The sequence below is a fragment of the Rattus rattus genome, chromosome 15 (genome assembly GCF_011064425.1).
Source record: "Rattus rattus isolate New Zealand chromosome 15, Rrattus_CSIRO_v1, whole genome shotgun sequence".
Classification (NCBI taxonomy): Eukaryota; Metazoa; Chordata; class Mammalia; order Rodentia; family Muridae; genus Rattus; species Rattus rattus.
In genome coordinates, this window is record NC_046168.1 from 8,354,930 (window position 1) to 8,382,504 (window position 27,575).

At 48.7% G+C, this 27,575-nt stretch overlaps 2 protein-coding genes across 2 annotated transcripts in view; one reads left to right on the top strand and one right to left on the bottom strand.

Moving 5' to 3' along the window:
* Nrg2 (neuregulin 2) overlaps window positions 1-5,018 on the top strand; it is a 180,799-nt gene extending 175,781 nt beyond the window's left edge. The window contains 4 exon segments of the mRNA XM_032886174.1: window positions 258-485; window positions 3,218-3,586; window positions 3,588-3,694; window positions 3,697-5,018. Of these exon segments, the coding sequence (XP_032742065.1) occupies window positions 258-485; window positions 3,218-3,586; window positions 3,588-3,694; window positions 3,697-3,974 (982 nt within the window). The 3' untranslated portion in view covers window positions 3,975-5,018.
* Window positions 5,019-7,180: 2,162 nt separating this feature from the next.
* The window catches only part of Psd2 (pleckstrin and Sec7 domain containing 2), a 50,554-nt gene continuing 30,159 nt past the window's right edge, over window positions 7,181-27,575 (bottom strand). Inside the window, exons 8-15 of the mRNA XM_032885598.1 lie at window positions 18,990-19,079; window positions 16,889-16,932; window positions 15,755-15,945; window positions 15,521-15,591; window positions 15,023-15,180; window positions 14,102-14,246; window positions 11,259-11,402; window positions 7,181-9,269 (exon numbers count right to left, since the gene is read on the bottom strand). Of these exons, the coding sequence (XP_032741489.1) occupies window positions 9,060-9,269; window positions 11,259-11,402; window positions 14,102-14,246; window positions 15,023-15,180; window positions 15,521-15,591; window positions 15,755-15,945; window positions 16,889-16,932; window positions 18,990-19,079 (1,053 nt within the window). The 3' untranslated portion in view covers window positions 7,181-9,059. The remainder of the gene's footprint in view (window positions 9,270-11,258; window positions 11,403-14,101; window positions 14,247-15,022; window positions 15,181-15,520; window positions 15,592-15,754; window positions 15,946-16,888; window positions 16,933-18,989; window positions 19,080-27,575) is intronic.

The window sequence follows — 27,575 nt, forward strand, 5'->3', positions numbered from 1 at the left end:
AGCTGGGAGACCTTGGTGGTGAGGGCAGGGGTAGGGGAGCCTCTACGCATGGCAGCACAGCAACCACAGTTCTCCCACTATCAGGATTGAATATCTGTGATGCTCCACGCCAATGCAAAGTGGAGGGGACAGTGAGCTAAGGGAGTCACAGATAAGACAAAGAACCCAGGGCAGCAGAGTTGCCATGGGACCACACACTGCAATAGGACAGTCTACCCTTCTCGGCCTATCGACTCACTCCCATCTGCTTTTCCCAGACATGAGAGCCACACGTGGAGCCTGGAACGTTCGGAGAGCCTGACCTCGGATTCCCAGTCAGGCATCATGCTATCATCAGTGGGCACCAGCAAGTGCAACAGCCCAGCATGTGTGGAGGCACGGGCACGGAGGGCAGCAGCCTACAGCCAGGAGGAGCGGCGCAGGGCTGCCATGCCACCCTACCACGACTCCATAGACTCGCTGCGTGACTCCCCACACAGTGAAAGGTCAGTGTCTACCCCTTCACTGGACCCCACCTTGGCTAGAAAGCTGGCACCACCAACCCAAACAAGGTCCCAGAAAGTTAAGTGGTCTCCTGGGATTAGAATTGCAGATGGCTCAGTAGATCCTGGCTGGAGTGACCACACAGTTTGTGGCATTAGGGAACATTAATAACCAATAACCATACTGAAGCATTAGGGACAAACAAGGCTGTTGCACACACCCAGGACCCAAGGTTGGCCTATTCTCAGCATCACCTAAAGCCCCCATATCACAAGAGAAACAGAGAGACACCTCGACCAAGTGGACTAGACGGTAGGGAAAGGGTCATTTTCAAGAGCACTGACCTGCAGGAAGGGCATGAGCCAAGAATGATCTCAGGGCCTTTTAGCATCAGCAGCCAGGCCCCAGTACTTAAGGCATTGCTGGCTTCCAGAGATGTTGATAATAGGAAAACCAGGAAATTCTCCCCCACCCCCGGGCTGGCAAGATTGCTTAGTGGCAAATGAATGAGCTTGCCCACCAAGCCTGGTGACCTAAATTTAATTCTTAGAATCTACAGGGTGGAAGGAGAGAGCCAACTCCCACAAGTTGTCCTCTGACCTCCATACACATGTTATGTCATGCACACACATACACACACACGCTCACACACACACACACACACACACACACACACACACTCACACACACACACACACACACACACACTCACACACACACACACACACACACACTCACACACACACACACACACACACACACACACACACACACACACACACACTCAAGGTGACGAAGCCCATTCTTCCCTAACTCCACAGCAGGAATCCCAGGAGCTGGCCCCTTCCTGATCGGCTTTGTAGAAGCTGTTAGGTAAGCAAAGTCTGTGAGAGGAAGGCAGAGGAAGGCACACCACAGGCAAGACAGGCTCCAGGACAGCTCGGAGCAAATTCTACTTCTGACTCAACCAACTCTATGCCAAGACTGGGATGATCAAGCATGCAGAGATGGCCCTTCTGACTTAGTCTACAGGAGCCACAACCTAGGGATAAACCACTGACACCTTCCGCAGTTTTTAAAAGTATTAAGTAAGCATAGACACCACACTAGGGCAGAGAAACCTGGTCCAAATACAGACTCCAAGATTTCCCCCTCTGAGTCCAGCTCCACTCTCTGAATGATCTGGGGTGGGTACTTTAAATTTGTCCCTTCTGTGTAGATAGGGGGGAACAATTCCTGCTGCACATGGGGCTGGAAAAGGCCCCAGGATAGTGCACAGTGCTCTGCCTCGCTCATACCTGTCTCTGTTGTCATCGGCACTAGATGGTGGGAAGAAATAGACAGGGAGATGGGGAAGGGATGCTTTCTAGGAGAAATACCTGAGCATGCTTATGAGAAGCAAGATGGACTATGGGAGCAGTGACGCTCAGCAGGCAGGCTGGGGACACAGAGATGGACCAAGAGGCCTTGCCTTCTGCTCACTTGGGAGGTAGAGCCTGGGTAGATAAATAGGAAGGCCTTCCTTAGCAGAGCTGTTTTGGTTGGTTGGTTGGCTGGTTGGTTGGTTGGTTGGTTGGTTGGTTGGTTGGTTGGTTGGTTTGGGGGGAGAATTTCCTAGAGTGAAAGTCAGACTCCAAGGTGGTGGCATGACTAGAGAATCTGTCTTCAGGAGACAGGGAGTGAGTAGGACTTAGTAGTTAACCTGATCTGCATGTGAGAAGGTGAAGGGGGGAGGGGGAGTCAACGGACTCAGAAAAAAAAAAAAAAGACTCTAAGCCAGTTCCAGAGAGCAGTCAAGCACCTGGCAGTGAAGTCTGAAAGAAAAGCATGTAGGAGAGTGATCCAGGTCCTCAAGTGGACAAGAGCGGAGGCTGATAGCTCATGGAGGTTGGGGGGAGGGGGACAAAAAGGGTCATCAGAAGATATATTAGCAAAAGCAAATTTTTCAAGGAAGTAAGAGGAGTGGAGACAGTTGTTATCTTGGTATCTTTCAGCCCTGGCTTAAGATGCCTACATGGTGTCACTTCCCTGTGGCGGCCTTTGGCTACAATACAAGAAGGCATGTTTCCCTCACTCAAGCCAAGCCGGGGAATAAACTGTCCCTGCAAGAGCAGTGAGCTCAAGTCCAGGAAGTCTCTGAACGGTGGCTAGTGTCCTGGACGGTGGCTAGTGTCCTGGAATAAGCATTCTAGTCTCTGCCTAATCTGGACTCAAATCACAGGGACAGGTACCCAGGATTCACACTGGGAGGTATTAGCAAGAAACGGGCCTTCAAGGACCTAGGGATCATCGGCTCTAAGTAGAGACACCTAGTGGTGTCTAGGTGAAACAGGGAGAAAGGAGTTAGTTGATTCAGAAAGAATGGAACAAACCACCTTTTGGTCATTTTGTCCTTGGCACTTAAAGTCTGGGTCCCTTTTTCCCATAAGTTGTATAGCCTTCACCCACAGGTGCTACAGAATAGATGAGACCACACCCCAAGCTGAGCGTGCCCCGGAGACATCCCTACTGTACTCCCCTAGTACATTTCTGAAATCCTCCAGCATCATACTGGAGTAAACACTCTAGTCATCTATGCTTAACAGATAAGAACAGGCTGGGAGGACCATGGAAACTAAACATGGTCAGAGTCACAGCCCCTCACTCTCATGGACAGAATCCTTTCTGGTTAGAATCTCTGGTGAACTGGCACTGCACCCAAATTCCCGACCCACGCCTCTTGTCTCTCCCGCAGGTACGTGTCAGCCCTGACCACGCCCGCGCGCCTCTCGCCCGTGGACTTCCACTACTCGCTGGCCACCCAGGTGCCGACTTTCGAGATCACGTCGCCCAACTCTGCGCACGCCGTGTCGCTGCCACCCGCAGCGCCCATCAGCTACCGCCTAGCGGAGCAGCAGCCGCTCCTGCGGCACCCAGCGCCGCCCGGCCCGGGGCCAGGGCCCGGAGCGGACATGCAGCGCAGCTACGACAGCTACTACTACCCGGCGGCGGGGCCCGGGCCGCGGCGCGGCGCCTGCGCGCTGGGAGGCAGTTTGGGCAGCCTGCCCGCCAGCCCCTTCCGCATCCCGGAGGACGACGAGTACGAGACCACGCAGGAGTGCGCGCCCCCCACCGCCCGCGGCCGCGCGGCGCGCGTCCCGCAGGACGTCGGCGGGGCCGCGGCGCTGGCGGCGCTCCCGCCTCAACGGGTTGGCTGCGCAGCGCACGCGCAGCGCAGGGACTCGCTGTCGTTGAGCAGCGGTTCGGGCTGCGGCTCGGCGTCGGCCTCGGACGACGACGCGGACGACGCGGACGGGGCGCTGGCGGCCGAGAGCACGCCTTTCCTCGGCCTGCGAGCGGCGCACGACGCGCTGCGCTCGGACTCGCCGCCGCTCTGCCCGGCGGCGGACAGCAGGACTTACTACTCCCTGGACAGCCACAGCACGCGCGCCAGCAGCAGACACAGCCGGGGGCCGCCCACGAGGGCAAAGCAGGACTCGGGGCCCCTCTAAGGCCTCCCGCCTCGCCCGCCTCAGGTCTCCGAGGAGAGCGGAGACCACCGACTGGAGAGGGAAAAGGAGCGAACAAAGAAATAAAAATATTTTTATTTTCTATAAAAGGAAAAAAGTATAACAAAATGTTTTATTTTCATTTTAGCAAAAAAAATTGTCTTATAATACTAGCTAACGGCAAAGACGTTTTTATAGGGAAACTATTTATATGTAACATCCTGATTTACAGCTTCGGAAAAAAAAAGAAACAACAAAAAAAAAAGAGAGATGGGCCAATTTTTTTGACTCTTTAATAGAAACCTATATTGTGGTGCCTTTTGCTGTACGCTAATCTGGGGCTCCTGGAGAGCCGTCTGGGGTGCAGTGTGGGGATGGGCGCTTATAGGATCCCAAACTGGTGGGGGTGAGAAAAGGCAGGTAAAGAAGAGACTGTGAGGTTCTAATGGTTCTGAGGGTAATGAACATGAAGGAAGATGAAGATAAGACAAAATTTTATCTTCCCCAGTCCAGATCTGGAGTCCTGAGCAGAGAGGGCAGGGATCCTAGCCTTCAAGCTGGAATTGAGATGGGGTTATTTCCAGGAGGAGACACAGGCCTCCCGTTACAGCAACTAGAATGGGGAAGGGTCCTCCCCAGCCCTCACAGCTGCTAAGGGAAAGAGGACAGAGAAGGCTGTCTCCCCACCAGCCCCCGGCCTAGGGAGGGGGCAGCTCTACCAGGGGCCCAACCTTCACGGCTCCTCCTCCCCTGCGGCCTCCAGGATGTCCTCTGTCCTCTGCAGCACCTTCGTTTACAGGTCGTCTTTTCTATTTTACGCCTGCATGTCCTTCGCATTTCAGATTCTTTAGATTGAATGCATGGTCACGCTGGGACCCGGAAGAGCCACTCCGACAGTGTATTCGATTCCCTTTTTAGCAATAAAGTAACACCATATCCTCACAGCCCAGCTCCCAACCCACCTATGACTTTCATCTTCCAGTCCTGCCCTCCCCAGCCAGCCCTCACAACTGGATCCAATGCTAATTTGTCAAGAAAAAAAAAAAAGGCAGTTGTCTAAAAAGCAAACAAAAATCCCGAACAGAAACAAATGGGAACCCTGACATGTCCGAGCACCTGACTGTTGACACTTGAAGATTTTTATATTATAAATAAAATCAGAAATAACTCCTGTTTGACTGTGTGTACCTAGCCCCAGGTGAGGAGGGAAGGTAGGAGGAGGGCCTAGGATGAGGCACGTGGGTACTGGAAGAAAAATTGGATAGGGCCAAGGTAGTCCCCGAGCGGAAGTGACCCTCTCTCCAGTCCCTCTGGCCCCAGCTCCCAGGACCTGCTCCAAGTCTTCCTTCCAAATCATTTATAAGGTGTCCCCCTGGGTGCTAAGGAACCCAGCCAAGGGACTGACGCAAATCGTTCTGCTTTAAACTCAGTCTCAGAACTCTAGCCCAGTTCCTGCCCTGCAGCGGGAAGCTGGACTGAGGCAACAGTTTTCTGCCCAGGTGGGTGAAGAGGAAAGGGTTGTGGGGTTGGCACTGGGGCAGCGGAGGCAAAGATGACCCTTGGGGCTTCAGGCACGTCACAGGCAGAGTCTGGACATGTAAGACAGCATAATGGGCACCCTCATTGCCAGAAGGACCAGAACAGCTGCCGCTCCTGAGCCCACAGGATACTGCTCCTTCCCTAACTGTGTACCCCCCTCAGAGCCAGGGCCTGTCTAAACATGCTGCTTTGATGGGCTGATCTCAGGCTTGGAGGAGGCAGATAGAGTCTGGGGTAAAGAGTCTTTCTTGTCAGCTACCAAGAATACCAGGAACAGATTCTAGCCAGAGCCTGAAGCCTTCTCTCCAAAGAGCTGGGGTGAATATGTGTACACTTATGCATGTTCTTGAAGGTTCCAGTGTGGATCTAGACACTCACAGAGGAGCGTGGCAGAGAGGCATAGAGCAACAATAGGGAAATGGGGAAGCGATTGTGTATATTAGGCGTTGCTGTGGCGGTTACACGCGGATGGACTCAGCTATTCCTGATTGATATCTAGAAGTCTTGATGGTAGCAGTGGCAGAATCCTGTGCCTTGTAACCGTGAATCACAAAGTGGGGAAAACTCGATGAGGTGATTAAGAAAAGTTTAAACTTATAAGTCATTATATTTGTTATGGGGTGCTGAGGGGCACTTATTACAAAGGGGGAAAAAATGAAAGAAAACTCACTGGGCTGAATGTTACCCAGACCTGTAGATCGTGGCCTCTCCAGGTGACCCATTAGCTCTTTTCTGCTGTCTGTTTGCTTTCGTAGGGCAGTAATCTTTATGTGGGACCCCAGATTAATTGCTATGACCTCTTGGTGAGCCCACTGACCTCATTATGATCGAGGTTAATGTCCTCACTTAAACTCTGTGAGGACTGCAAGTTGTTACCTTCTAGGTTTTCATCCAGAAACCACCAGTAGGACTCAAACGACCCCAGTTAACTATGAGTGACCCCTCAGTGAACTCACCAACCTGTACGTGCCCCCATTTCACTCCCTCATCATCTGCCCTGGGCTCTAAGATAACCAACCCACCAAGAGTCCAAGGCCAGAACTTAGCCTCATTCTTCATTGCTCTCCTTATTGCATCAGCCAGCATTCAATGGTCAGGTATGGTTGGGACCTGGGAGCACGCTTGACCAGAGAGCCCTCTTGACCACCCTGACTCTCAGGTTTTAGCCTTGGGGAGGTTGAGTATGTGGCCTTTCAGGAAGCACTGCGGTCATTTCAGGCGACTTCCTTTCCACCATCCTGTCCCCTGGAACACTCAGGACATTCAGGCAGCTTCCTAGGTCAAAATTCTCTTCCCTGCTCCCCAAGTTGTTTCTTTACTTTGCATTATCACTTTTAGTATCTTTTCCCCAGTCCCTCTCAGAGTCGTTAGTAGCAATGGTAAGCACTTCTCCCCTCGTCTCCCTAATAACGGTGAGACCCATAAACACAGGGAATTAGCCTCTTGTACCCTGTCCCCAGCACACAGCAATGGTGTATGGCACATGGTTGACCTTCAGTGAAGAGGATGAAGGCTGTTTGTCAAGAGTTAGGCACCAGGAGTTCCTGAGCCCTGGAGCAGACCTCCCGGGACCTTGTCAGGCCCTGGAGGGGCCTGTCCTTATGGGCTTGTTAGGGGTGACAGGGAAGAGAAGCATGATAGTCTATTAGAATGCAGGAAAAAAAATATTAGAACTTTGATTTAGATTTATTTTCATCTCATCTTTTTTAAATTTCTATTTTTGTGTATGTTTTATAATGTACATAATATTTTAGTACAGTAGTACATGTATATAATTTACAAATAAAGAATTATACAATTAAGGAAGCGAACTAAAAAATGTCTTTACTGATGGGAGGCACAACTAGTGCTTGGGGAACCACGTGTGTCTGAGGCTAACGAACCTGCACTTCTGTTGTCACCCCCCACCCCGTGACACAGAGAGTGGGACACCAGCTGGAAAATCAAAGGACCTTCAGGCAGCTGGACAAAGAACTGAGATCTCTTTACTGCCCCCCTAAATTGCCTTCCTGATCTCATTCAAACAAGCATTTGCTTCCCCGGAGCAAAACAAAGGGGCCAGATGGTTTGGTTATAAAACGCACTTCAGCTAATCCAATTTAAACAATTTGGATTTCAACCCACTACACCTCTCCACAAACTCCCAGCTCCCTGCATCAGATGGGAGTGGACTTGAAGTGTTAAGCACTTAGTTGAAGGCTTATGTCACCCAAGACTGCAAACTGTTGGCCAAACAGTAGGAAAGATTGGCTCGTGGTAGCTGTGTCACACACACACACACACACACACACACTCACTTGTTGTTCTAAGTGATGCAGTGTTTAAAGGATGTCAACCCGTGAGAGACTCAGGTCTCTACTCTCAACTGTGTCTTTAGCTTAGCCTTTCTGATTTGCTAGGAAAAGGAAAGGATTATCACTAATCGAAACCTTGTCACTCCCCCTTCCCCACAAGACTAAGAACTAACTAAGCTTCCTTAACCCTACTCTACCACCCAGCCTGGGCTTGTTGGAGGGTGGTGCTTAGCAGGGTAGAGTGTCCTTCCATACTGCCCGTGGGTCTGTGCAGAGGCCACCACTGGAGTTCAGAGACATTGGCAGTATTCACAGGAAGATCAAAAACAGAGGTGTGCTCCCAAGGCACTCACCCCACAGGACACTCCTGGGATAGAGGAGGTGACACACACACACACACACACACACACACACACACACACACTCATCCTGTTCAGTCCAAAAGCATCAACTGGAAAAGCGATTGTGAGTCACAAGTCAGCCGGAAAAGGAAAGGGTAAAAACACATAGGGTCTTCATCCTTCCATCCAGAGTGTGGGAGCAGCAGAGGGCCCACTGCAGGCTTCCTCACTAGCAGGCCAAGCTCCGAGACGGGCCTTTTCATTCATCTGGTTTCATCCTCTAGTGGGTAGCAGTTCCCCACCCTTCTTTAAATGAGTTCTTTACATATATATATTTGTGTGTCTGTATAAAAAAGAGGCTGGAGAGGCCTCAGGGGATGAAAGGAGAAGGGGGCACACGCATGAGTGGACCCAGCTTGGCACTGAGTCGAGGTTAGGCCCCAGATTATTGCGATGTGAGGCAGGAGAGCGGGGCCAGTTGCAAAGGTTGCTGGTGGTCCGTAGACCTGCTGTTGGTCAACTGAGAGGAAAGAGGAGAAAGGGTGGGTGACCAAGCTGAGACCCAGAGTCCAGACCCACCCTCACAAATACAAGACGAGGGGGGAGCTTGATGAGAAGCGAGCCTGGGAAACTGATGGATTTCTTCAGCCCTAGAACATGTCTGGCCTGCAAGCCAAGGCCCCATGACTGGAGGGCATCAGGGCTAGGAGAGGGTCTAGGCCAGAGATGGCCCAGGATGCAAGAAGATCACGTCACGAGTGGCATCTCCATCTCCGTGGACACAGGCTCTCCATACCCCTCTGGTTGCCTGTTAACTGCCTGGAGCTCAGTCCAAGCAGTCCCTGGCTAGAATTGTGCTCACTGACCCCTCTGGGGACATTTGCCTGCCTCTAGGGCCTGTTCAGCCACACCAGCTAAGTATCGGAGGCAGAGGTATCCTTTGCGGCTTTGCTGCCAGTCACAGGCCCATGGCCCAGGCTCAGAGCAGGGCTTGAGTGTGTTTTCCGGAGAGCTGGGTCTTCCCCTTCTAGAGTAGCCAGCCGAGCCTCAATCCGCTCCAGGTCATCTGAGCCCACTTTGATTTTCACAGCCAGTAGGTGGATATAGGTCTCATAACGGCTTTTCTGGGGAAAGCGAAGACAAACGACAAAAGCAAAGTCAAACAAGATGCAACAAAATGGAGATAGGGGATTTCATCCTAAAAGCCTAGTAACAAAGCACCAACTCCGTGGCCTCTGAATCAACAGCTCTTGCAATCAACAAAAGGAACTAAACCACCCTCCAAAAATAGACAGACGTACATATCAATCTCACGCACCATTTTCTTGAGACATCATCTCACTGTGTAGCCCTGGAATTCACTATGCAAACCAGACTGACCTTGAACTTGCAGCAATCCTCCTGCCTCAACCTCCTGAGTACTGGGGTTATAATCACACCCAGCTTCTCACTTACAACTTGACAATCCAAATAACATCAATGATTTTTTTTAAGGTACAACATGACAGACATTAACAATAAAAGCAAAAAAGGACAAATGGGGCTACATTGACTTTTAAAACTTCTATGCTTCAAAGGATAATAAAATTATATTTAATGAGCAACGCTTCCATTAGGAGCAAAGCCTGGGGATCAATACAATAACCGCTGCTGAGCTACGCACTTAAAATCAATCGAGAGGGCGCAATGGATTATGTGTTTCCACAATTAAAACTTTAAAATTTCAGGGCTGAAGTAAGGTTGAGAATGCTTGCTGCTTGTGCAGAGGGCCTGAGTTCGATTCCCAACATCCACATTAGGCAGCTCACAATAGCCTGTAACTCTAGGAGATCTGACCCTTGACAGGCATTCAGAAGCAAGTGTAAGGCCCTGGGTTCCGTCCCCAGCTCCGAAAAAAAGAAAAAAAAAAGAAAAGAAAAGAAAAAGAAGCAAGTGTGAGGATGCACACAGGTGCACATAAATAAAAATCAATCTTTTCTCTTAAAAACGTGAAATCTAGGAGGCTGAAGAGATGGCTCAGTGGTTAAGGACTGCTCTTCCAGAGATCCTGAGTTCAATTCCCAGCAACCCCATGGTGGCTCACAACCATCTGTAATGGGATCTGGTACCCTCTTCTGGTGTGTCTGATGACAGCGACAGTGGACTCATATACATTAAACAAATAAATCTTTTAAAATGTAAAATTTAAATGTAGGGCTGGAGAGATGGCTCAGTGGTTAAGAGCACTGTCTGCTCTTCCAAAGGTCCTGAGTTCAAATCCCAGCAACCACATGGTGGCTCACAACCATCCCATCTGTAATGAGATCCGATCCCCTCTTCTGGCTTATATATAATAAATAAATAAATCTTTAAAAAAATTTAAATGTAAAATTAATGAAAAATTGTTAAAGTTGTGAGATCAATGAAGATTAAAACATTTCCAAATGCCCAGTAAGGGTGTGGAGAAATGGATGCATTTATAAACACTTAGAAGGATTATTTAATAGTTGCTGTTAACATTTAAGAGGGAGACCTAGCAGATTTAGGCCTTCTCCACCATCAGGGAACCCTTTCCTCCAACCCCAGTGTTGACTACTAGGCTTCATGTCCTCCCTACCCACACCAAGCCGAGTAAGAGAGAGGAATCAGATGCCAGAGTTGCAGTCAATCACCTGGTTAGGATCCTAGGTCCTTCTTTTCCTAATCATGTCCACCTTGGGCCAGCGCTCTGGCTTCTCTGAGCCTCAGTTTACCTTTCTGTCAAATGGGGATAGCTTTGGAAACCCTTCAACAGCATAGGCAGGAAGATGAACTCAGTCCATGAAAGGAAGCCAGGCCTCGCCCCAAGCAAGCCCCTGTGGCTTTTGTCATCTCTGTTTTTAGACTGCAGAGTAGATGTGAAGGGCTCCTGGAGAGACCCGGCCATAGGCGAAGCTGATCAACATTTGACAGTCAGACTGTGGGAGACTGACCAGAGGACACTGGCTTATACCTGCCTCAGAGAGCCCCAAGGTAGGGAAGTCTCAAACTAGAGTCCCTGGCATGTTAATGTTGATGGCAGAAGTGGAGGGTGGGAGCTGGCCTTCTCCTCAAGCCCAAGCTCTGATCTCTGCCACCCGATTCCCAAGTCCTACCTCAAACGTGAGATAGTGTTCCTTCAGCCGATATTCCTCCGCTTCCTTTGACTTGAGGCCTCTCTCCAGTGGGTGACACCTGTGCTCAGCCAGCTCTGCAGTCACTTGCCTCAACTTATTCTCATGAGACCGCAGCTGCTCCTCCTGCAGAGACAAGCCCAGGTCTGTGAGGTCTGACACTTGGGGATCAACAGGCCTGGATCCCCATCCACACTGGAAGCTGCTTCACCAAAGAGAAACCGATGCTGACTGGGGTCCTCAAATTCAAAGGTTCAGAGCTAGGCTCAGACACAAATGCTCCTTCCACTCTCCTCTTTCCTCCCCTTTCTCACAGGAACATCAGCCAGCAGGCTCAGTCAACAAGACAGCTTTCCATTTGCACGTGAGTGTACACACTGCAGAACAGACACCTCCACCACAACCCCTCGCATAAAATCCCACGTAAGCACCGAAGCATGCTGGGACAAGGGTTAGCCTGGCTCCACTTATCCCAAGCTCTGTACAGCACATACGTCTTCTCACCGTCCTCTGATTTGTGTGATCCAGATCATACCTAAAGGTAGATGAGACCTTGTCACTAACAGGCCAGTGCACACGTGTGCGCATGTGCACATCACACACACACACACACACACACACACACACACACACACACACACACACACACACACACACACACACACACACACAGCTTCTCCACACAGACCCTGAATGCCCTGAAGCAGACAGAGGTCTTAATAGGAAAGGGACCAATGGCTGAAAGGGAGTTTGAAGCCTGCCAGCTTTAGGCTCTGGTCCATTGCTTATCCTTTCTTGTCTAAAATACTCTGAAAACCTGTGACATTAGTGAGATGAGGTTTTCATAGGGAAATAACTAAAGCATTTAAAGATTTAAGAGAGAGAGAGAGGTAAAGTCATCTAAGAGGAGGGATCCTCAATTAGGAAAATGCTTCCACAGCCCAGTGGTGGCACATGCCTCTAATCCCAGCACTTGGGAGGCAGAAGCAGATGGATGTCTGTGAGTTCAAGATTGCCCTGGTCTACGGAGTGAGTTCCAGGACAGAGCCAGGGCTACACAGAGAAACCCTGTCTCAAAAAAAAAAAAAAAAAGGAGGAGGAAGAGGAGGAGGAGGAGAGGAAGGAAGGAAGGAAGGAAGAAAGAAAGAAAGAAAGCGAGCTAGCTTCCATAAGATCAGGTTGTTGTCAAGCCTGTAAGGTATTTTCTTAATTAGTGATCAATGTTGGTGGGATCAAGCCTATTGTGGATGGTGCCAATCCTGGGTTCTATAGAAAGCAAGCTGAGCAAGCCATGAGGAGCAAGCCACTAAGCAGCACCCCTTCATGGCCTCTGGTTCCTGCCCTGCACGAGCTCCTGCCCTCACTGCTTTTGACTGCAAATGGTTATATGGAACTGTGAGTAAATAAACCTCCTCCTCCCCAGGTTGCTTTTGGTCATGGTGCTTTATTACGACAATTAAACAACCCTGACTAAGACAAACATCAACATGGGACAGTTTCTAAAAAGTAAAAAACAGGAACTGGAGAGATGGCTCGGTGGTTAAGAGCACTGACTGCTCCCCCAGAGGTCCTGAGTTCAAATCCCAGCAACCACATGGTGGCTCACAGCTGTCTGTGACTCCAGTTCCAGGTGATTTGACACCCTCATACAAAACACATGCAGACGAAACACCAATGCACATGAAATATAACAATAATAAAAATAAATGTTTTTAAAAAACTAAAAGTAGAGGTCGCAGAGGTGGCTCGGTGAATAAAGTGCTGTGAACAAGCGTGAATTAGACCCCTGCACTCACATAAAGAGGAGAGAACAGACTGCACAGAGCTGTCCTCCGACGTCCACGTATGCTATGCCATGTGTGCTCCACCCCCAGCACACCATACGCACACAAAATAATAAACTTTAAAATGAAACTACCACATGCTCCGACTGTACCAGTCCTGGGAACACACCCACAGGAATCCAAGTCAGCAGACCACAGCCATACCTGCACACCTATGTTTCCTGCAGCAACGTTCACAACAGCCAAGTGATAGAATCAGCCTGAGTGTCGAGCATCAGATAGATGGATACAGGAAGTATGGTGGATATGCACAGTGAGGTTTTATTCTTCCGTACAGAATGAAACTGTGTGTGCTGAAGAGATAGCTCATCAGGTAAGAGCACTTACTGCTCTTCCAGGGGAACCAGGTCCAGTGTGGATCCCAGCAACCATACCAGGTGGCTCACTCCTGCCTGTTACTCAGAGAATCTGACGCCCTCTTCTGGCCTCTGTGGGCACCTGCACCTATGTGTGCATATGAACTTATACAAGGAACGCACACATATGCATAGAATTTGAAAAATAAAAATGATGAACCTATGTCATGTACAAGGTTGTTGATAGAACTACAGATCATATTAAGCAGAATGTGATATATACTATACACACATGCACAAATACACATGGGCACCCCACATGCACACCCACATACATGCACACACATATGCAAAATAAATAAATCTTTAAACAATCCAATAGAGCACTGGGTAAAGGGTCAGCCAAGTTTCACCTGCCCCTATGACACATACAATTCATGCCACAGACCCGCAAACACACCCATACAGCCACTGGCAGGGATGGGGACCTGTGTCACCCATCACACCACTGACAGGCTTCTGTGTGCTGTGCATGTGGGGCTCTCCATCTTCCCACCTGTGAGTGGGGGTGGGGTGGTAGAATGAAGGAGAGTCTCTCTCCTTCCCTGGTATCCCTCAGCCCAGTGCTACATGACCCAGAGAAAGGGCTGAGCCGAGGCTGGCAGCCTAGCCCAGGAGCTTGTACCTGGCAGAAGCGAGTGGTACAGGAGGGCAGGAGGGGTCGACAAAACTTCTTCATGGAGCTGACGGCTGCTGGGAAGGCAGGTGCTGAGAAGATGGCAGCTACTAGGTTGATCCTCAGGATCCAGGACAGCATCTCTTCCTTGCTCCTGGGGACAAAAGAGGACATAAAGGGCTCCATTTCTCGTGATAGGACCGCCAGCCTTCTCCCGACCTGGTACCCACTACTCAGCATGAAGTATGGCAGAGAAGGCACTAATACCTGAGACAAGGACAGGAAGGAGAAAGAAGGGTGGGGACGGGCAGGAGGGTGAATGAGCCTGGTCAGAACTAGATATGGAACTCCCGTCTGGACTCCCATGAAATAAGCCTGCTCCAGCCTGGACTGGTGTTCCCAGAGCCTGTGAACTCCAGGATCAGCTGCAGAAGCAATCCCCTGACCACTGGGCCCTTAGCTCTCACAAACTGCTCTCCTGACATGTGAACACCCCCATCTCTAGTCACAGGGGGAGGGGTGCAGCAGAGCAGAAGGCCTTACAGGTCAAAGGTATAAGGAGTCCGTCCCCCTTAACCTCTGTCAAGGGTGGATCGCAGCCTATCAGCCTGACCCGCAGGGCTTCAGCGTGCACCTGCAGCCTCTGCAGGCTTATCAGATCCAGTCAGGTACTGAGTCTGTGGCCTAATATGTGGGCAGTAAGGCGGCATCTCTACCCTGCTTCCAGGTGACGGGGAAGGCTATACTGAAAGCCACCGCTCTGTAAGACCCAAAGCAGCCATTGATCTGTGGCAAACAGACACACCAAGTCTGTGGCTGCTGTGCACAGGACGCTGAGCTTTCTATCCTGAGACCAGGGGGTGGAGCTTGTGGGGCTGATGCTGCAGGCTGGGAGTCCGGGTACCAACTCAGGGCTCTGCTCCTACTTACGGTGCCTGGAAGAGGAAGACCCTCCAGTCGGCTGTCTTCAGCTTGAGCACGTTGGACTTCTTACTGTAGTCAGAAGCCCTGGTGGCCAGAGCGTGATGCACACGGATGGCGTTCTTCAGGTCCCCCTCGGACAGAGCCTTGTCAGGCCTGTATTCATCCTGAGTGGCGTATGCTATGTCACTCTGGGCTGTAGCTCACTGCCCCACACAGCCCATTGTCTCTTCCCTCCCTCCCTCCTCTGTATAACCTCTACCCTCCCACAACACACAATCACTTCCGATGCCCTCCCCTCACATCCCAGTCTGGTCCCATAATGCTGCAAGACATAATCCGTTTGGAGTTTCTCTTGCCCCAAACCCTCAAAGCTCCTGAGAAAGTCCAGGTAAGACTGTCAATAGAAGAAAGCCCTAGCTCTTCTCTAGGTCCAGTCCTGGCCAGGCAGGGGCTGGATGAGACTGAGTGGGCCCTTTCCACATAAGGGTTCTAAAGCACCCTCACCTTCTGCAGGTACAGGATGGTCCCTTTGAGCACCGCGTAGAATTTCTTCCAGCCACGCCTCCCGCGGGGTGCTGAGGAGGGTACAGGCAGTGTGGCTGCAACCTTCTGCTTCAGTAACTCCTACCCTTCCATTCCCTGGACATCCACTACTATGTGTCCCCAAAGGAGTGGCCAAGGGTGGGTCCCTCCTACACCAGCATCCCTCCCAGGCCCCTTCCCCAGCCAAACACCCACTCCTCTTGCCGTCCATGTCAGCGTGAGTCTTCCGGGTCAGCACACCATGCTTGTAGGTGGTGGCACTGAGGGCCTGCGGGACATCCAGGAATGGATTGCCGCCGTCCAAGATCCGAGTCACCTTCTTTGTGCCTGTCCCAAACTTGTCATCCACCAGCTCAGACAGGGATTTTCTCAGCTCATCCTCATCACTAGGAAGGTACCAAGCCTGAGCCACCTCCAGCAAGGCCTTGCCCACCCCCATCCCTTGCCATAGCCTTTCCCACCCCTCCGGCGTCAAGGTTGGAGACAAAAGATTATAAAATACAGCTCCAGGGCTCTGGTCCCACCTCTTCCCCTTTAGTTCCGAACTTTGATATCTGATCTTTGATTCAGAGTCTCCAAGCTAACCTTCACCTTTAACACAGAGTCGGAGACTTCCTTGTCTTCGAGTTTCCCTCCCCAGTCTTCCTTAACCTCTCCAGCCCTTTGTAGACTGAACCGTTGCACAGATTGTGCCAACATAGAACAGTAAGCAAGGCCCTGAAGTCCAGGCCCACCTTCAGAGCCCTGGTAGAAGAATGTCAGCTCTTTCCAGCACAGTTACCATTCCAGAGCTGTGGACCTCCACACATCCTCAAAGGCACAACCTTCCCTAGGGAGCTTGGTCATGGCGCTCAGCCCCCAACCACCCAGAGCCTCTCCCAACCTCACCAACCAGTAATATCGCCAAATATTGCAAATGGCTCTTTGCAAATGGCTATGCACAGCCCTTGCAGGTGAAGAAGTTAGGGCATTTGCCCCCTCCCACTGCCAAAAGCAGACACTTCCCAAAACATCTTCACACTGCTCGCACTGTGGGGACCTGTGCTTCATGCCCTACTTTCCAAAAAAGAAAAGCCACTATCGATTGGCAATATCCTCAGTGCAGAAAACCACCAACACTCCCAGAACTAAACTCATGGTTGAATCTATTCTATAGCAATATAAACATTACACGCTTGTAATCAAGCCAGAAAATGAACCCATAAGGATCTTGGCCATCTGGGTAGGGGCTGTCAGGGGCCTGGGCTAGAATAAATCAGCACCATGGAGAGTGGTCTGCATGCCCAGTCACTCTCCTGGTAAGCAGTCTCATACCCTTGATCTACTCACATGGCCCATTCCAGCTTTTCATTCTTGATGGAGTTGTAAAGCGTCTGAATCAAGGAAGAGAAAGGGGAGAGGGAGAAAGGGAGTTCAGGTGGAGAGTCAGAGAAACCCCCATGTCTCTCCAGTAATGTGACTGTGGTGAGGGAGTATCTTTGAAATTAAATGGGTGAAGTGGGTGCTTCATTCATATTTGCTTGGTGTCGTGTGATGCATAAATGAGTGGGTAGGTAGATGTATTGGATGGATGATCTTTAGTTATGCGGTCATTACTGTCTGTCTAGCCAGGAGGTCGTAAGCCTCCCAAGGTCAATAATGTCTAACTTGCTCACCAATGAGTTCAATATGAAGCCTATAATGACACAGGATGGGTGGATGGATGGGAAGTCGGGAAGTAAGTGGATAGGTGTCAGAATGGAGACGTGGTTGGTGTATAAAGACTGTTTGGAGGGCTGGACCATAGCTCATTTGGTAGAGTGCTTATGTAGTGTGTGTGAAGCTGGGATTTAATCCCCAGGACCATATAAAACCAGCATGGTGTCACATGCCTGGAATCCTGGCCCCTGGAGGCATGGGAATCAGAAACTCAGGGTTATCTTAAGCTACATAGTGAGCTGAGGGCCATCCTTAGCTACATGAGAGCTTGTGGGGGAGGGGTAAGTCGGTAGGTACATGGGTAAGTGGTTACGTGGCTGGGTGGATGGGTGTATCCATGCATAAGGAAAAGTGTGGGTGGATGGAGAAGTAGATGAAGGATGATGAGAAATGGATGGATAGGTAATGATTTGATAGTTTTGGTTTGGTTTTGGTTTGGTTTTGGTTTTGTGCCCTGGCTATCCTGGAACTCCTCTCTCTATAGACCAGTTGGCTTCAAACTCAGAGATCTACCTCCTCTGTCTTCCAAGTGCTGGGATTAAAGGTGTGGGCCACCATGCCCAGCTTGAGCTAAAAGATATGTTCTCAACAGGTACTTCTTGATGGGGAAGAAGATAATTGAGCAAAAAGGGAGGAGGAGACAATGTTCTCCTTTAATTTCTGTAACAGGAACATAATAATCGTATATATCTTCCTTTAGATTTACCATTTAACTCCTCTCCTGGCACCATAAGACTACTAAAAGACTGTCTAAAAATTAACTCATCATCGATAAATACCCCCAAAATAAATCTGTTCTTTTTTATACAAGACCAAAGCTTCACCTTGGGAAACCTCAAAGGAAAACTAATTTCTTTCATTGCCAGTGATGCAGGGATGAGTGGCTTTCCCTATGGGTGATGGTGGAGGTGGTGGTGGAGGTGGAGGTGGTGATGGTGGTGGTGATGGTGGTGGTGGAGGTGGTGGTGGTGGAGGTGGTGATGGAGTGATGGTGGTGGTGGTGATGGGTGGTGGTGGTGGTGGTGGTGGTGGTGGTGGTGGTGGTGGTGGTGGTGGTGGTGGTGGTGGTGGTGGTGGTGGTAGTGGTGGTGGTGGTGGTTGTGGTTTGTGGTTGTGGGGGGTGGTGGTGGTGTGTGGTGGTGTTGGTGGTTGTGGGGTGGGGGTGGGGTGGTGGTGGTGGTGGTGGTGGTGGTGGTGGTGGTGGTGGTGGTGGTGGTGGTGGTGGTGGTGGTGGTGGTGGTGGTGGTGGTGGTGGTGGTGGTGGTGGTGGTGGTGGTGGTGGTGGTGGTGGTGGTGGTGGTGGTGGTGGTGGTGGTGGTGGTGGTGGTGGTGGTGGTAATGGTGGTGGTGGTGGTGAAGGTGATGGTGATGGTGATGGTGGTGGTGGTGTGGTGGAGGTGATGGTGATGGTGGTGGTGATGGTGGTGGTGGAGGTGATGGTAGAGATACTCATGGGTGGCAGCCATAACAATTGGTGATAGTGATGGTTACCATTTTGTGATAGTATGGTTATTACTAGAAATGGTGGTAATTAAAGTACTAAAATCAGAGTGCTCGGAGCCTCACCATCTATCTTTCTTGGAGAATACACAACAGTCAGGTAAGGAACTAGGCAGACTCCAACTCTGTCCCAAAATTACGGATCTAGAATGTCATGATTTAGTGGGGCAAGATTTCACTCCATTCATGCTGGGCAGGACAAGGGAACATGAGAACCCTTGGCAGATAATACCTTCAAAAGGTCTTTGGCAAAGTCTTGTCCATCATTCAGCTGGTCCAAGTTGGCAATGAATTGCTGGCAGGACATCTTCTTGCCAATGTTCTGTCATGGAGAAATGGTTCTGCCTGAGAGTAGGGAAGAAGGCTGGTGTGGTCCACACACCCTGCCCTGCCCTGCCCTGCCCTGCCCTGCCCTGCCCTGCCTTTCCCTGCTCTGACAGAATGAGGCAGTACTGAAGGCAGTTATAAAAGTCCTCATCTCCAACAATTTTTAAAACTTTTTTTTTGCATTCTAAATTCTATTTGATCCACAAACAACATGAAAGGCTCTCTTCAAACTCAGTGCAGGAGCCGAGTTGGGTGAAGCACTGTGGTAGCTGAGTGGGCCGGGCACCTGCTCTGCTCTGGGCATTGACCTCCACATGTGTTATCATATCTCCTTGCCACAAGGTGAGAAGCCTGAAGGATGAGAGGGGAAGTGATGTGTGAAGGAAGAGGAGGGGGCCCAGTGTGTCTGACATCAGAGCCCATGTTCTCACCCGCTCTTGCGACCCCCCAAGGTCACTGAGCACCAGAACTTAAACCCAGGCCTCTTGGCTCCTGAGCAGAAACTCTGTATGTTCTCCCAGTCTCCTCACCCTCTCGTCTGCACACAGTGGGACAGGAAAACCTCCCAGAGGTAGGTCAAGTGAGGGAGAGTTTGATCCAACTTATGAGACCAACAATCGATCACCACCAGCACACACATGTGCTCTGTATTGAGCTGGGTTGACACAGAAGAACCTGTTTGGGTTCTTTTTGATACAAGCAAAAAGCTGGGGAGGGGTGGATGTACCCCAAAATTCTGTCTCGTTAACTACTCACTAGTTGATGAGCTCAAGCACCGCAAGCCCACCATCTGGCATTTACTCCTCCAGAGTCTCCTTGGAGGAGCCTCACTGGAGGAGGCCCTGGCTGACACTTTGCCAATGGGAGGTTTTGTGAGTGGGGTTTGCTAAAATAAGGCAATGTTTCCTCATATTTATTTATTTAAGCATCCTGTGACATGGGAATATGTATTTCCTGAAATAAACAAAAGAATATCAGCATCCAGCAAATTGTATTGCCCCAGTTCAGAACTTTGAACATGTCTGTGTGTGTGGGATTCTCCAAGGACACAGTTCCAAGTGCAGTGTCCCGTAGTTCTTGATGTTGGCATTGCTTTAACCAAGAGCCTCTGCTAACGTCATATGCCACAGAAATGATGTGGGACGCACTGCTGCAAAGCAGCTCCCTGTCTGTTTCTTTACTTCTTTGCTTCTTTGATTGACACTGGGGTCTCACCGTATAGCTGGTCTCAAACATAAGATTCTCCCATCTCAGCCTTCTAAATGCTGGGGTTAAAAATGCTCTGCTTAGTTTCTTGTCAACTTGACACAAGCTAGAGTTGAACCTCTCTTCCTCCCCCAGAGAGAGAGAGAGACAGAGAGAGAGAGAGAGAGACAGAGAGAGAGAGACAGAGAGAGAGAGAGAGAGACAGAGAGAGACAGAGACAGAGACAGAGAGAGACAGAGAGACAGAGAGAGAGAGAGACAGAGAGAGACAGAGAGAAAAGCAGGCTGAACAAGCCAATAAAAACATTTCCATTCTTCCATGACTTCTGCTTTAGTTCCTGCTCCCAAGTTCCTACCTTGAGTTCCTGCTTAGCTTTCCCCTGATAATGGACTGTAATATAAATAAACACTTTTCTCCCCAAATTGCTTTTGGTTACCATCTTAATCATAGCACTAGAAGCTGAATTGGGAAAAAAATTATATATGACTATATCCAAACAATGTAAGGAGAATTTTCTTAATTTCCTCCAAAACTTTTTAAAAAAATCCTATGTGTGCCTTGATATTTTTTGTCTGTTCCTGTGTTATATTTTTAATCACATTTTTATTTACATTTTAAATGTTATCCCATTTCCCGGTTTCCTCTCCAGAAACCTGCTATCACACACACACACACACACACACACACACACACACACACACACACTCTGCTTCTAGCTTCTATGAAGGAGCTCCCTCACCCACCTTCTCCCTCCCACCTCCCTGCCCTGACAATCCCCTAAACGGGGGGGACATCGAGCCTTGACAGGACCAAGGGCCTCTTTTCCCATTGATGCCATCCTCTGCTACATATGCAGATGAAGCCATAGGTCCATCCCTGTGTTCCCTTGGGATGGTGGTTTAGTCCCTGGGAGCTCTGAGGGGGTCTGGTTAGTTGATATTGTGTACTTCTTATGGGGTTCTGTGTTATATCTTTATCTGTACATTTCCTTTGTACAGACATAAGCATATAGCCACGTCATGGTCATTTTAATTAAAGAATACAAACACATGAGGAAATATTGTCTTTGAGTTCCACATACACTGAATAGTCTCAGTCACTAAGAGCACAAAGTCTAAGAACAGCTAGGTAACGGACAGGACGGACAGGGGATGTAGCTCAGCTGGTACAGTGCCTGCTTAGTTGATATGGAGCAGTGGGTTTGATCCATAGCCCTACATAAAGTGGGTGTGTCAGTAAACCTGTAATCCCAGCACTTGAGAAGTGGAGGCAGGAGAGCCACAAGTGTAAGAATATCCTCAGTAGTACAGTGAATTTGAGGCTAGCCTAGGGTACATAAGGCTCTGTCTCATCATCATCCCATCATAACATCATCATCATCACATCATGACATCATCATCATCACATCATGACATCATCATCATCATCACATCATCACCACCACCACATCATCATCACACCATCACATCATCATCATCATCACCACCACCACATCATCATCATCATCATCAAGCCTTTTCATATTAATAATGGCATGCCCTTGTTATGAAGGATACTTTTCCAATTTAAAAGAAAACAACTGTTAGGGGTCTAAAGAGGTGGTTCAGAGGTTAAGAGCACTTACTGCTCCCAATGACCTAAATTTGGTTTCAGTACCCACGATGGGTGGCTCACAACTTTCATCAGGAACTGATGCTCTCTTCTAGCTTCTAGATGCACATGTGGCACACACATGTGGCACACACAAGAACATACACATACACCTAAATAAAAATTAGTGGAGAGAAGTCTTGGCTGAAATATTAGTGAAACACCTGTATAAAAGCACTAGAGAAATACAAGTCAGACATCAAGGCCGGGTTCCTCCCACTCAGGAGAGAAACCTCTGCACTGGGAAACTTCCCTCCTCGAAGCATTGTCCAATGGCTGAAAAACCAAGTTACCTATTGAACTTAAGAACAAATACTGGAGTTTAGAGACCACCAAGAGAAAGGGGTTCTGGGAAATATGTCAGCCATATGTCAACATAAAAATTAAAACACAAAAATAGAAATGCTGTAATGAATTTTTCAGTCAGAAAGGAAAGTATTCCAGATGAGAGCATGGGGAGAAAGCATGGGAAACAGGAAGCATGGACAAGTAAGAAGAATGGGGAAACTGGAAGTGTGGACAAGCAGGAAGCATGGGGAAACAGGACAACTATGTGGGGAAACAGGAAGTGTAGAGAAACAGGAAGCAAGGGGAAACAGGAAGTGTGGAGAAGCAGGAAACATGGGGAAACAGGAAGTGTGGAGAAGCAGGAAGCATGGGGAACTAGGAAGTGTGGAGAAGCAGGAAGCATGGGGAATCAAGAAGCAGGAAGACATAGGTGGTATGGGGAAAAGAAAGCATGAGAAAGTAGGAAGCTTGGAGAAGTGGAAAGCTGGAAGGAGAGGGAAGTGAAAAGAAGCAGGAAGTATAGAGGAGCAGGAAACTTGAAAGCTGAGAGAGCTTAGCTGTCTTTAGATGCCACATGGCTCCAGAAGTGATAAATACAAGTCTAACCTTGAAATATACCTCATGGACCAGAATAAGAATTCTGAGGGCTGGGTACGCGTAGTTTATGGGTAGAGCTCTTGCCTAGCATGTGCAAGGGCTTGGGTTTAGTCTCCAGGACCACAAAAGAAAGACTCTTTAAAAAGAGTTCTGAATGCTTCACTCCTTCTTTAAATGAGGAAAAAGAATACCCTTGGCAGGGAAGAGAGAGGCAAAGATTAAAACAGAGACTGAAGGAACACCCATTCAGAGCCTGCCCCACATGTGGCCCATACATATACAGCCACCCAATTAGACAAGATGGATGAAGCAAAGAAGTGCAGACCGACAGGAGCCGGATGTAGATCGCTCCTGAGAGACACAGCCAGAATACAGCAAATACAGAGGCGAATGCCAGCAGCAAACCACTGAACTGAGAATAGGACCCCGTTGAAGGAATCAGAGAAAAGAACTGGAAGAGCTTGAAGGGCTCGAGACCCCATATGTACAACAATGCCAAGCAACCAGAGCTTCCAGGGACTAAGCCACTACCTAAAGACTATACATGGACTGACCCTGGACTCTGACCTCATAGGTAGCAATGAATATCCTAGTAAGAGCACCAGTGGAAGGGGAAGCCCTGGGTCCTGCTAAGACTGAACCCCAGTGAACTAGACTGTTGGGGGGAGGTGGCAATGGGGGAGGGTTGGGAGGAACACCCATAAGGAAGGGGAGGGGAGGGGATGTTTGCCCGGAAACCGGGAAAGGGAATAACACTCGAAATGTATATAAGAAATACTCAAGTTAATAAAAAAAAAATTAAAAAAAAAGAGTTCTGAAAGAATACACAACTAAGAAGCTAACAAGGGAGGAAAATAAAGATCTAAAAAACACCTAAATGTTCCAAAAGTATACAAAAAAAGGAGGAAAAAAAGAAAGAACAGATGAATGGAACAGAAAAGAAAAAAGTAGCCAGGAACTACTTAATACCAACACTCCAGAGTCAGAAGCAGGCAGATTTCTGTGAGCTCAAGGCCAGCCTGGTCTATAGAGCTAGTTCTTAGACAGGCAGGGGATACAAAGAAAACCCTGTCTCAAAAAAAAAAAAAAAAAAAAAAAACAAGGGGTTGGGGATTTAGCTCAGTGGTAGAGTGCTTGCCTAGCAAGCGCAAGGCCCTGGGTTCAGTCCCCAGCTCTGAAAAAAAGAAAAGAAAAAAAAAAGAGAGAAAGACAGTGATGCTGTCACAGTAGTGAAAGCTTCATGCCAGCGGGAAATACAGCCATCATAAATCTGTGTATACCAAATAGCGTATGTGACACGAAACTTGATAGGCCCAAAAGATGACACATTCACTGCTTGGTTGTAGATCTTAATACTATTTGTCAGGTCCCAAAGAAAGCCAAGATAAGTGTGGTGGTTGGAATACGGTTGGCCCAGGCAATGGCACTTTAGGAAGTATGGCCTTGCTGGAGTAGCTGTGGCCTTGTTGGAGGAAGTGTGTCACTTTGAGGGCAGGCTTTGAGCCCCTCCTCCTAGCTGCCTGGAAGCCAGTCTTCTCCTGTTCGCCTTCAGAACTGGATGTAGAGCTCTCAGCTCCTCCAGACCCATGCCTGCCTGGATGCTCCCATGTTCCTGCCATGATGATAATGGGCTGAACCTCTGAAGCTGTAAGCCAGCCCCAATTAAATGTTTCTTTTCTAAGAGTTGCCTTGGTCATGATGTCTCTTCCCAGCAATGGAAACTCTAACTAAGACAACAAGAATTACTCAGTACCTGGGCTTCTCCCAGCACTTCTCACCCTGCAGTCAACCCTAAACCTCTCCAGCTCAGGACCTGGGCTTCTCTTCCCCTGGCTTCTCTTTCCTACATAATCCAGCCATTTTGGCCAATGCTGTCTTGCTCTTCCTATCTTGGCTCCTGGCCCACACCTCTTCTCTTGATCCCCTTGCCCACTCTCTTCTCTCTCTTCTCTTCCTTTCTCACTCTCCCCAGCCCTCTCTTCTCATGGCCAGGTTCAGACTGGACTCTTCCAGATGTCTCTAGTTCTACTCTCCCTCATATGACAACCACACCTTGGAGCAGTCATTTCCTTACTTTCATTCACTACTCACTCATAAGAAGATCAAATGGACAAAAATAAATAAATAAATAAGCAAAAATACTAAAGAAGTAGGTGTCAAAATGTTAGATAACCTGGATGAAGTGGGCATACTCTTAGGGAACGTACGTTATGAAAACTGACTCAAGAAAAAACAGAAAAGCTAAACAGACCTGTAACAAGTGCAAGAATTAGATCAGGAGTCAGAAACCTCACAGAAAAGGCAAAGAGCAAATAACTCCACTGATGAGTTATAAGGAATATTTAAAGAACAAATTAACCAATCCTCATTCACTCTGTAATGTGGGCACACCAGTGTTTGTCAAAGAAAAGAAAACATTAGGTAAGTAACTCTTTAGGATAAAGATGCAAAAATCCTCAACAAAATACTATCTATCCGCATCTTAAAGGGACTATACCTAGGTCCTACGAGATGGCTCATGACGTAATGGCGCTTTACCTCCAAGCTTGCCCCAAAACCTGATGACCTGAGTTGGAATCTTAAGATCCACAGAATCGAGGGAGAGATCTGACCCCTGCAAGTTGTCCTCTGACCTCCACACATGCACCGGTGCCCACCACCCCTCCTAAGTAAACAGATAAACGGAAAAGATATTCAGCAAACTAGGACTAGATGGACCATCTTTAAATGATGAATGGTACTCAGGAGAGCCCACAGCTGACATGCTCAGTAGTAGAGGACGGAAGCTTTTCCCCTAAGATCAGAAACATTTCCATACAATATTATACCAAGAGTTCTAGCTAGCTGGGTTTGGTGGCATATGCCTTTAATTCCTGCATTTGGGAGGCAGAGGCAGGAGGATTTCTATGAGTTCAAGCCCAACCAGGTCTACATAGTGAGTTCCGGGACAGCCAGGGTTATGTAGAGGATCCTGTCCAGAGAGAGAGAGAGAGAGAGAGAGAGAGAGAGAGAGAGAGAGAGAGAGAGAGAGAGAGAGAGAGAGAGAGTTGCAGGTGCCATGATTTTATATGCAGAAAATGCTAAAAATCAAGAAAAATCATTAAAACTAATGAACACATTTACTGACATTGCAAAATATAAGATCAATGTTTAAAAATCAGTTGCATTTCTTTTTTCAAGATTTTTTTTAACATCGTTTGTGTTAGACTAGGTGTGGTAGTGCATGCTTTCAATCCCAGCACTGGGAGGTAGAGGCAGGCAGTTCTCGATTTTGAGGCCATCTAGTTCTAGGCAAGCCAGGGCTACATAAACAGTGTATGTTTTTTATTGTTTGAGAATTTCGGACATCCAAATAATAGATTTTGATTAAATCTACCCCAAGTCATTCCCTCTAACTGCTTCCCTAACCTCACCACCAATTTCCTCTCCCAACCTCATGTGCTCTCTTTACAAACCCACGGAGTTCATTCATTGCCACACATACGTGTGAGTGGGTGTTGGAACACACTGAAGCATAGGAAGCTTCTCAACGGCTGTGTCTCTGAAGCAAACTGGCTCTCCCCTGCCCAGCAGCCACCAATTGCCAATAACTCCTTGGCTAAGGGTGAAGTTTCTTGAGCCCCTCCCCATCCATGCTGGGCTTTTGGTTGCCCCAATCATATGTAGTCACACATGCTTATGCATGCAGTCATGGCTGCTGTGAGTGCCCTTTCATGTCTAGAACACCACCATTTTCAATGCAGTTAGTACCTCTGGCTCTTAGAGTCTTTACATCCCCTCTTCCACTGTAATCCCTGATCCTAGGGGAAATATTATTGATAACCAGTTTAGGGCTAAACACTCCATAATCTTTTATTCTCTGCACATTGACCATCTGTGGGTCTCTGCAAGAGTCACCATCTACAACAAAAAGAAGCTTCTCTGATGAGAGCTGATAGATGGTTTAATCCATGGATAGAAAAGTAAGTACTTAGAAGGTTTTAGTACATGTCCATGTGGCAGGATGATAGTGGTAGGTTCTCCTCTAGGGCCTATGACCTGCCTAGCAGTCGATTCTTGGCATAGTTAAAGGAATAAGGCATGCGTTCTGTCTTGTAGAGCAGGCCTTAAGTCCAAGCAGAGAGAGTAGGTCTCTACTATAACCAACCAGGGGTTGGTTACTCTCATGATGGTTGTGCCACTACTGTACCAATAGGCCTGTCTTTCCAGGCCAGTTGATATTGTAGCGTGCAGAGTTTTTTCCCCCAGTAGTGTGCATAGTATTATGATGACACCTAGCCAACAGGGATAAGGTTTCCATGTCAGTCCCAGCCTGGTTTCCCTATGTTCTGTGACTTAAGTAGGAGTGTCTTCAGCAAGAGGGGGTCTACCATCACGTTCTGGAAGATAACCAAGAGCAGTGGCAACAGCTTGTAATGGTTTGGGAGGCCTATGGGTGGGGCCTCACTGACCAACAACTCAAAAGTAGGTTACCAATGTCTGGCACTGGACTTAAAATTTTTAGATTACATTTAGCGTGTGTGTGTGTGTGTGTGTGTGTGTGTGTGTGTGTGTGTGTGTGTGTGTGTGTTTGTATGTGTGCATGTGTGTGATGCGTGTGTGTGTGCGCATGCCCCCCAGCTATACTGAAGGACAACTTGATAGAGTCATTCTCTCCCTCCATCGTGTCGGGTTCAGGGATCAGACTGGGTCACCACGCACAGCAGCAGGCACCTTCACCTTCGGAGCTGCTTCAGCCAAACTCAATACT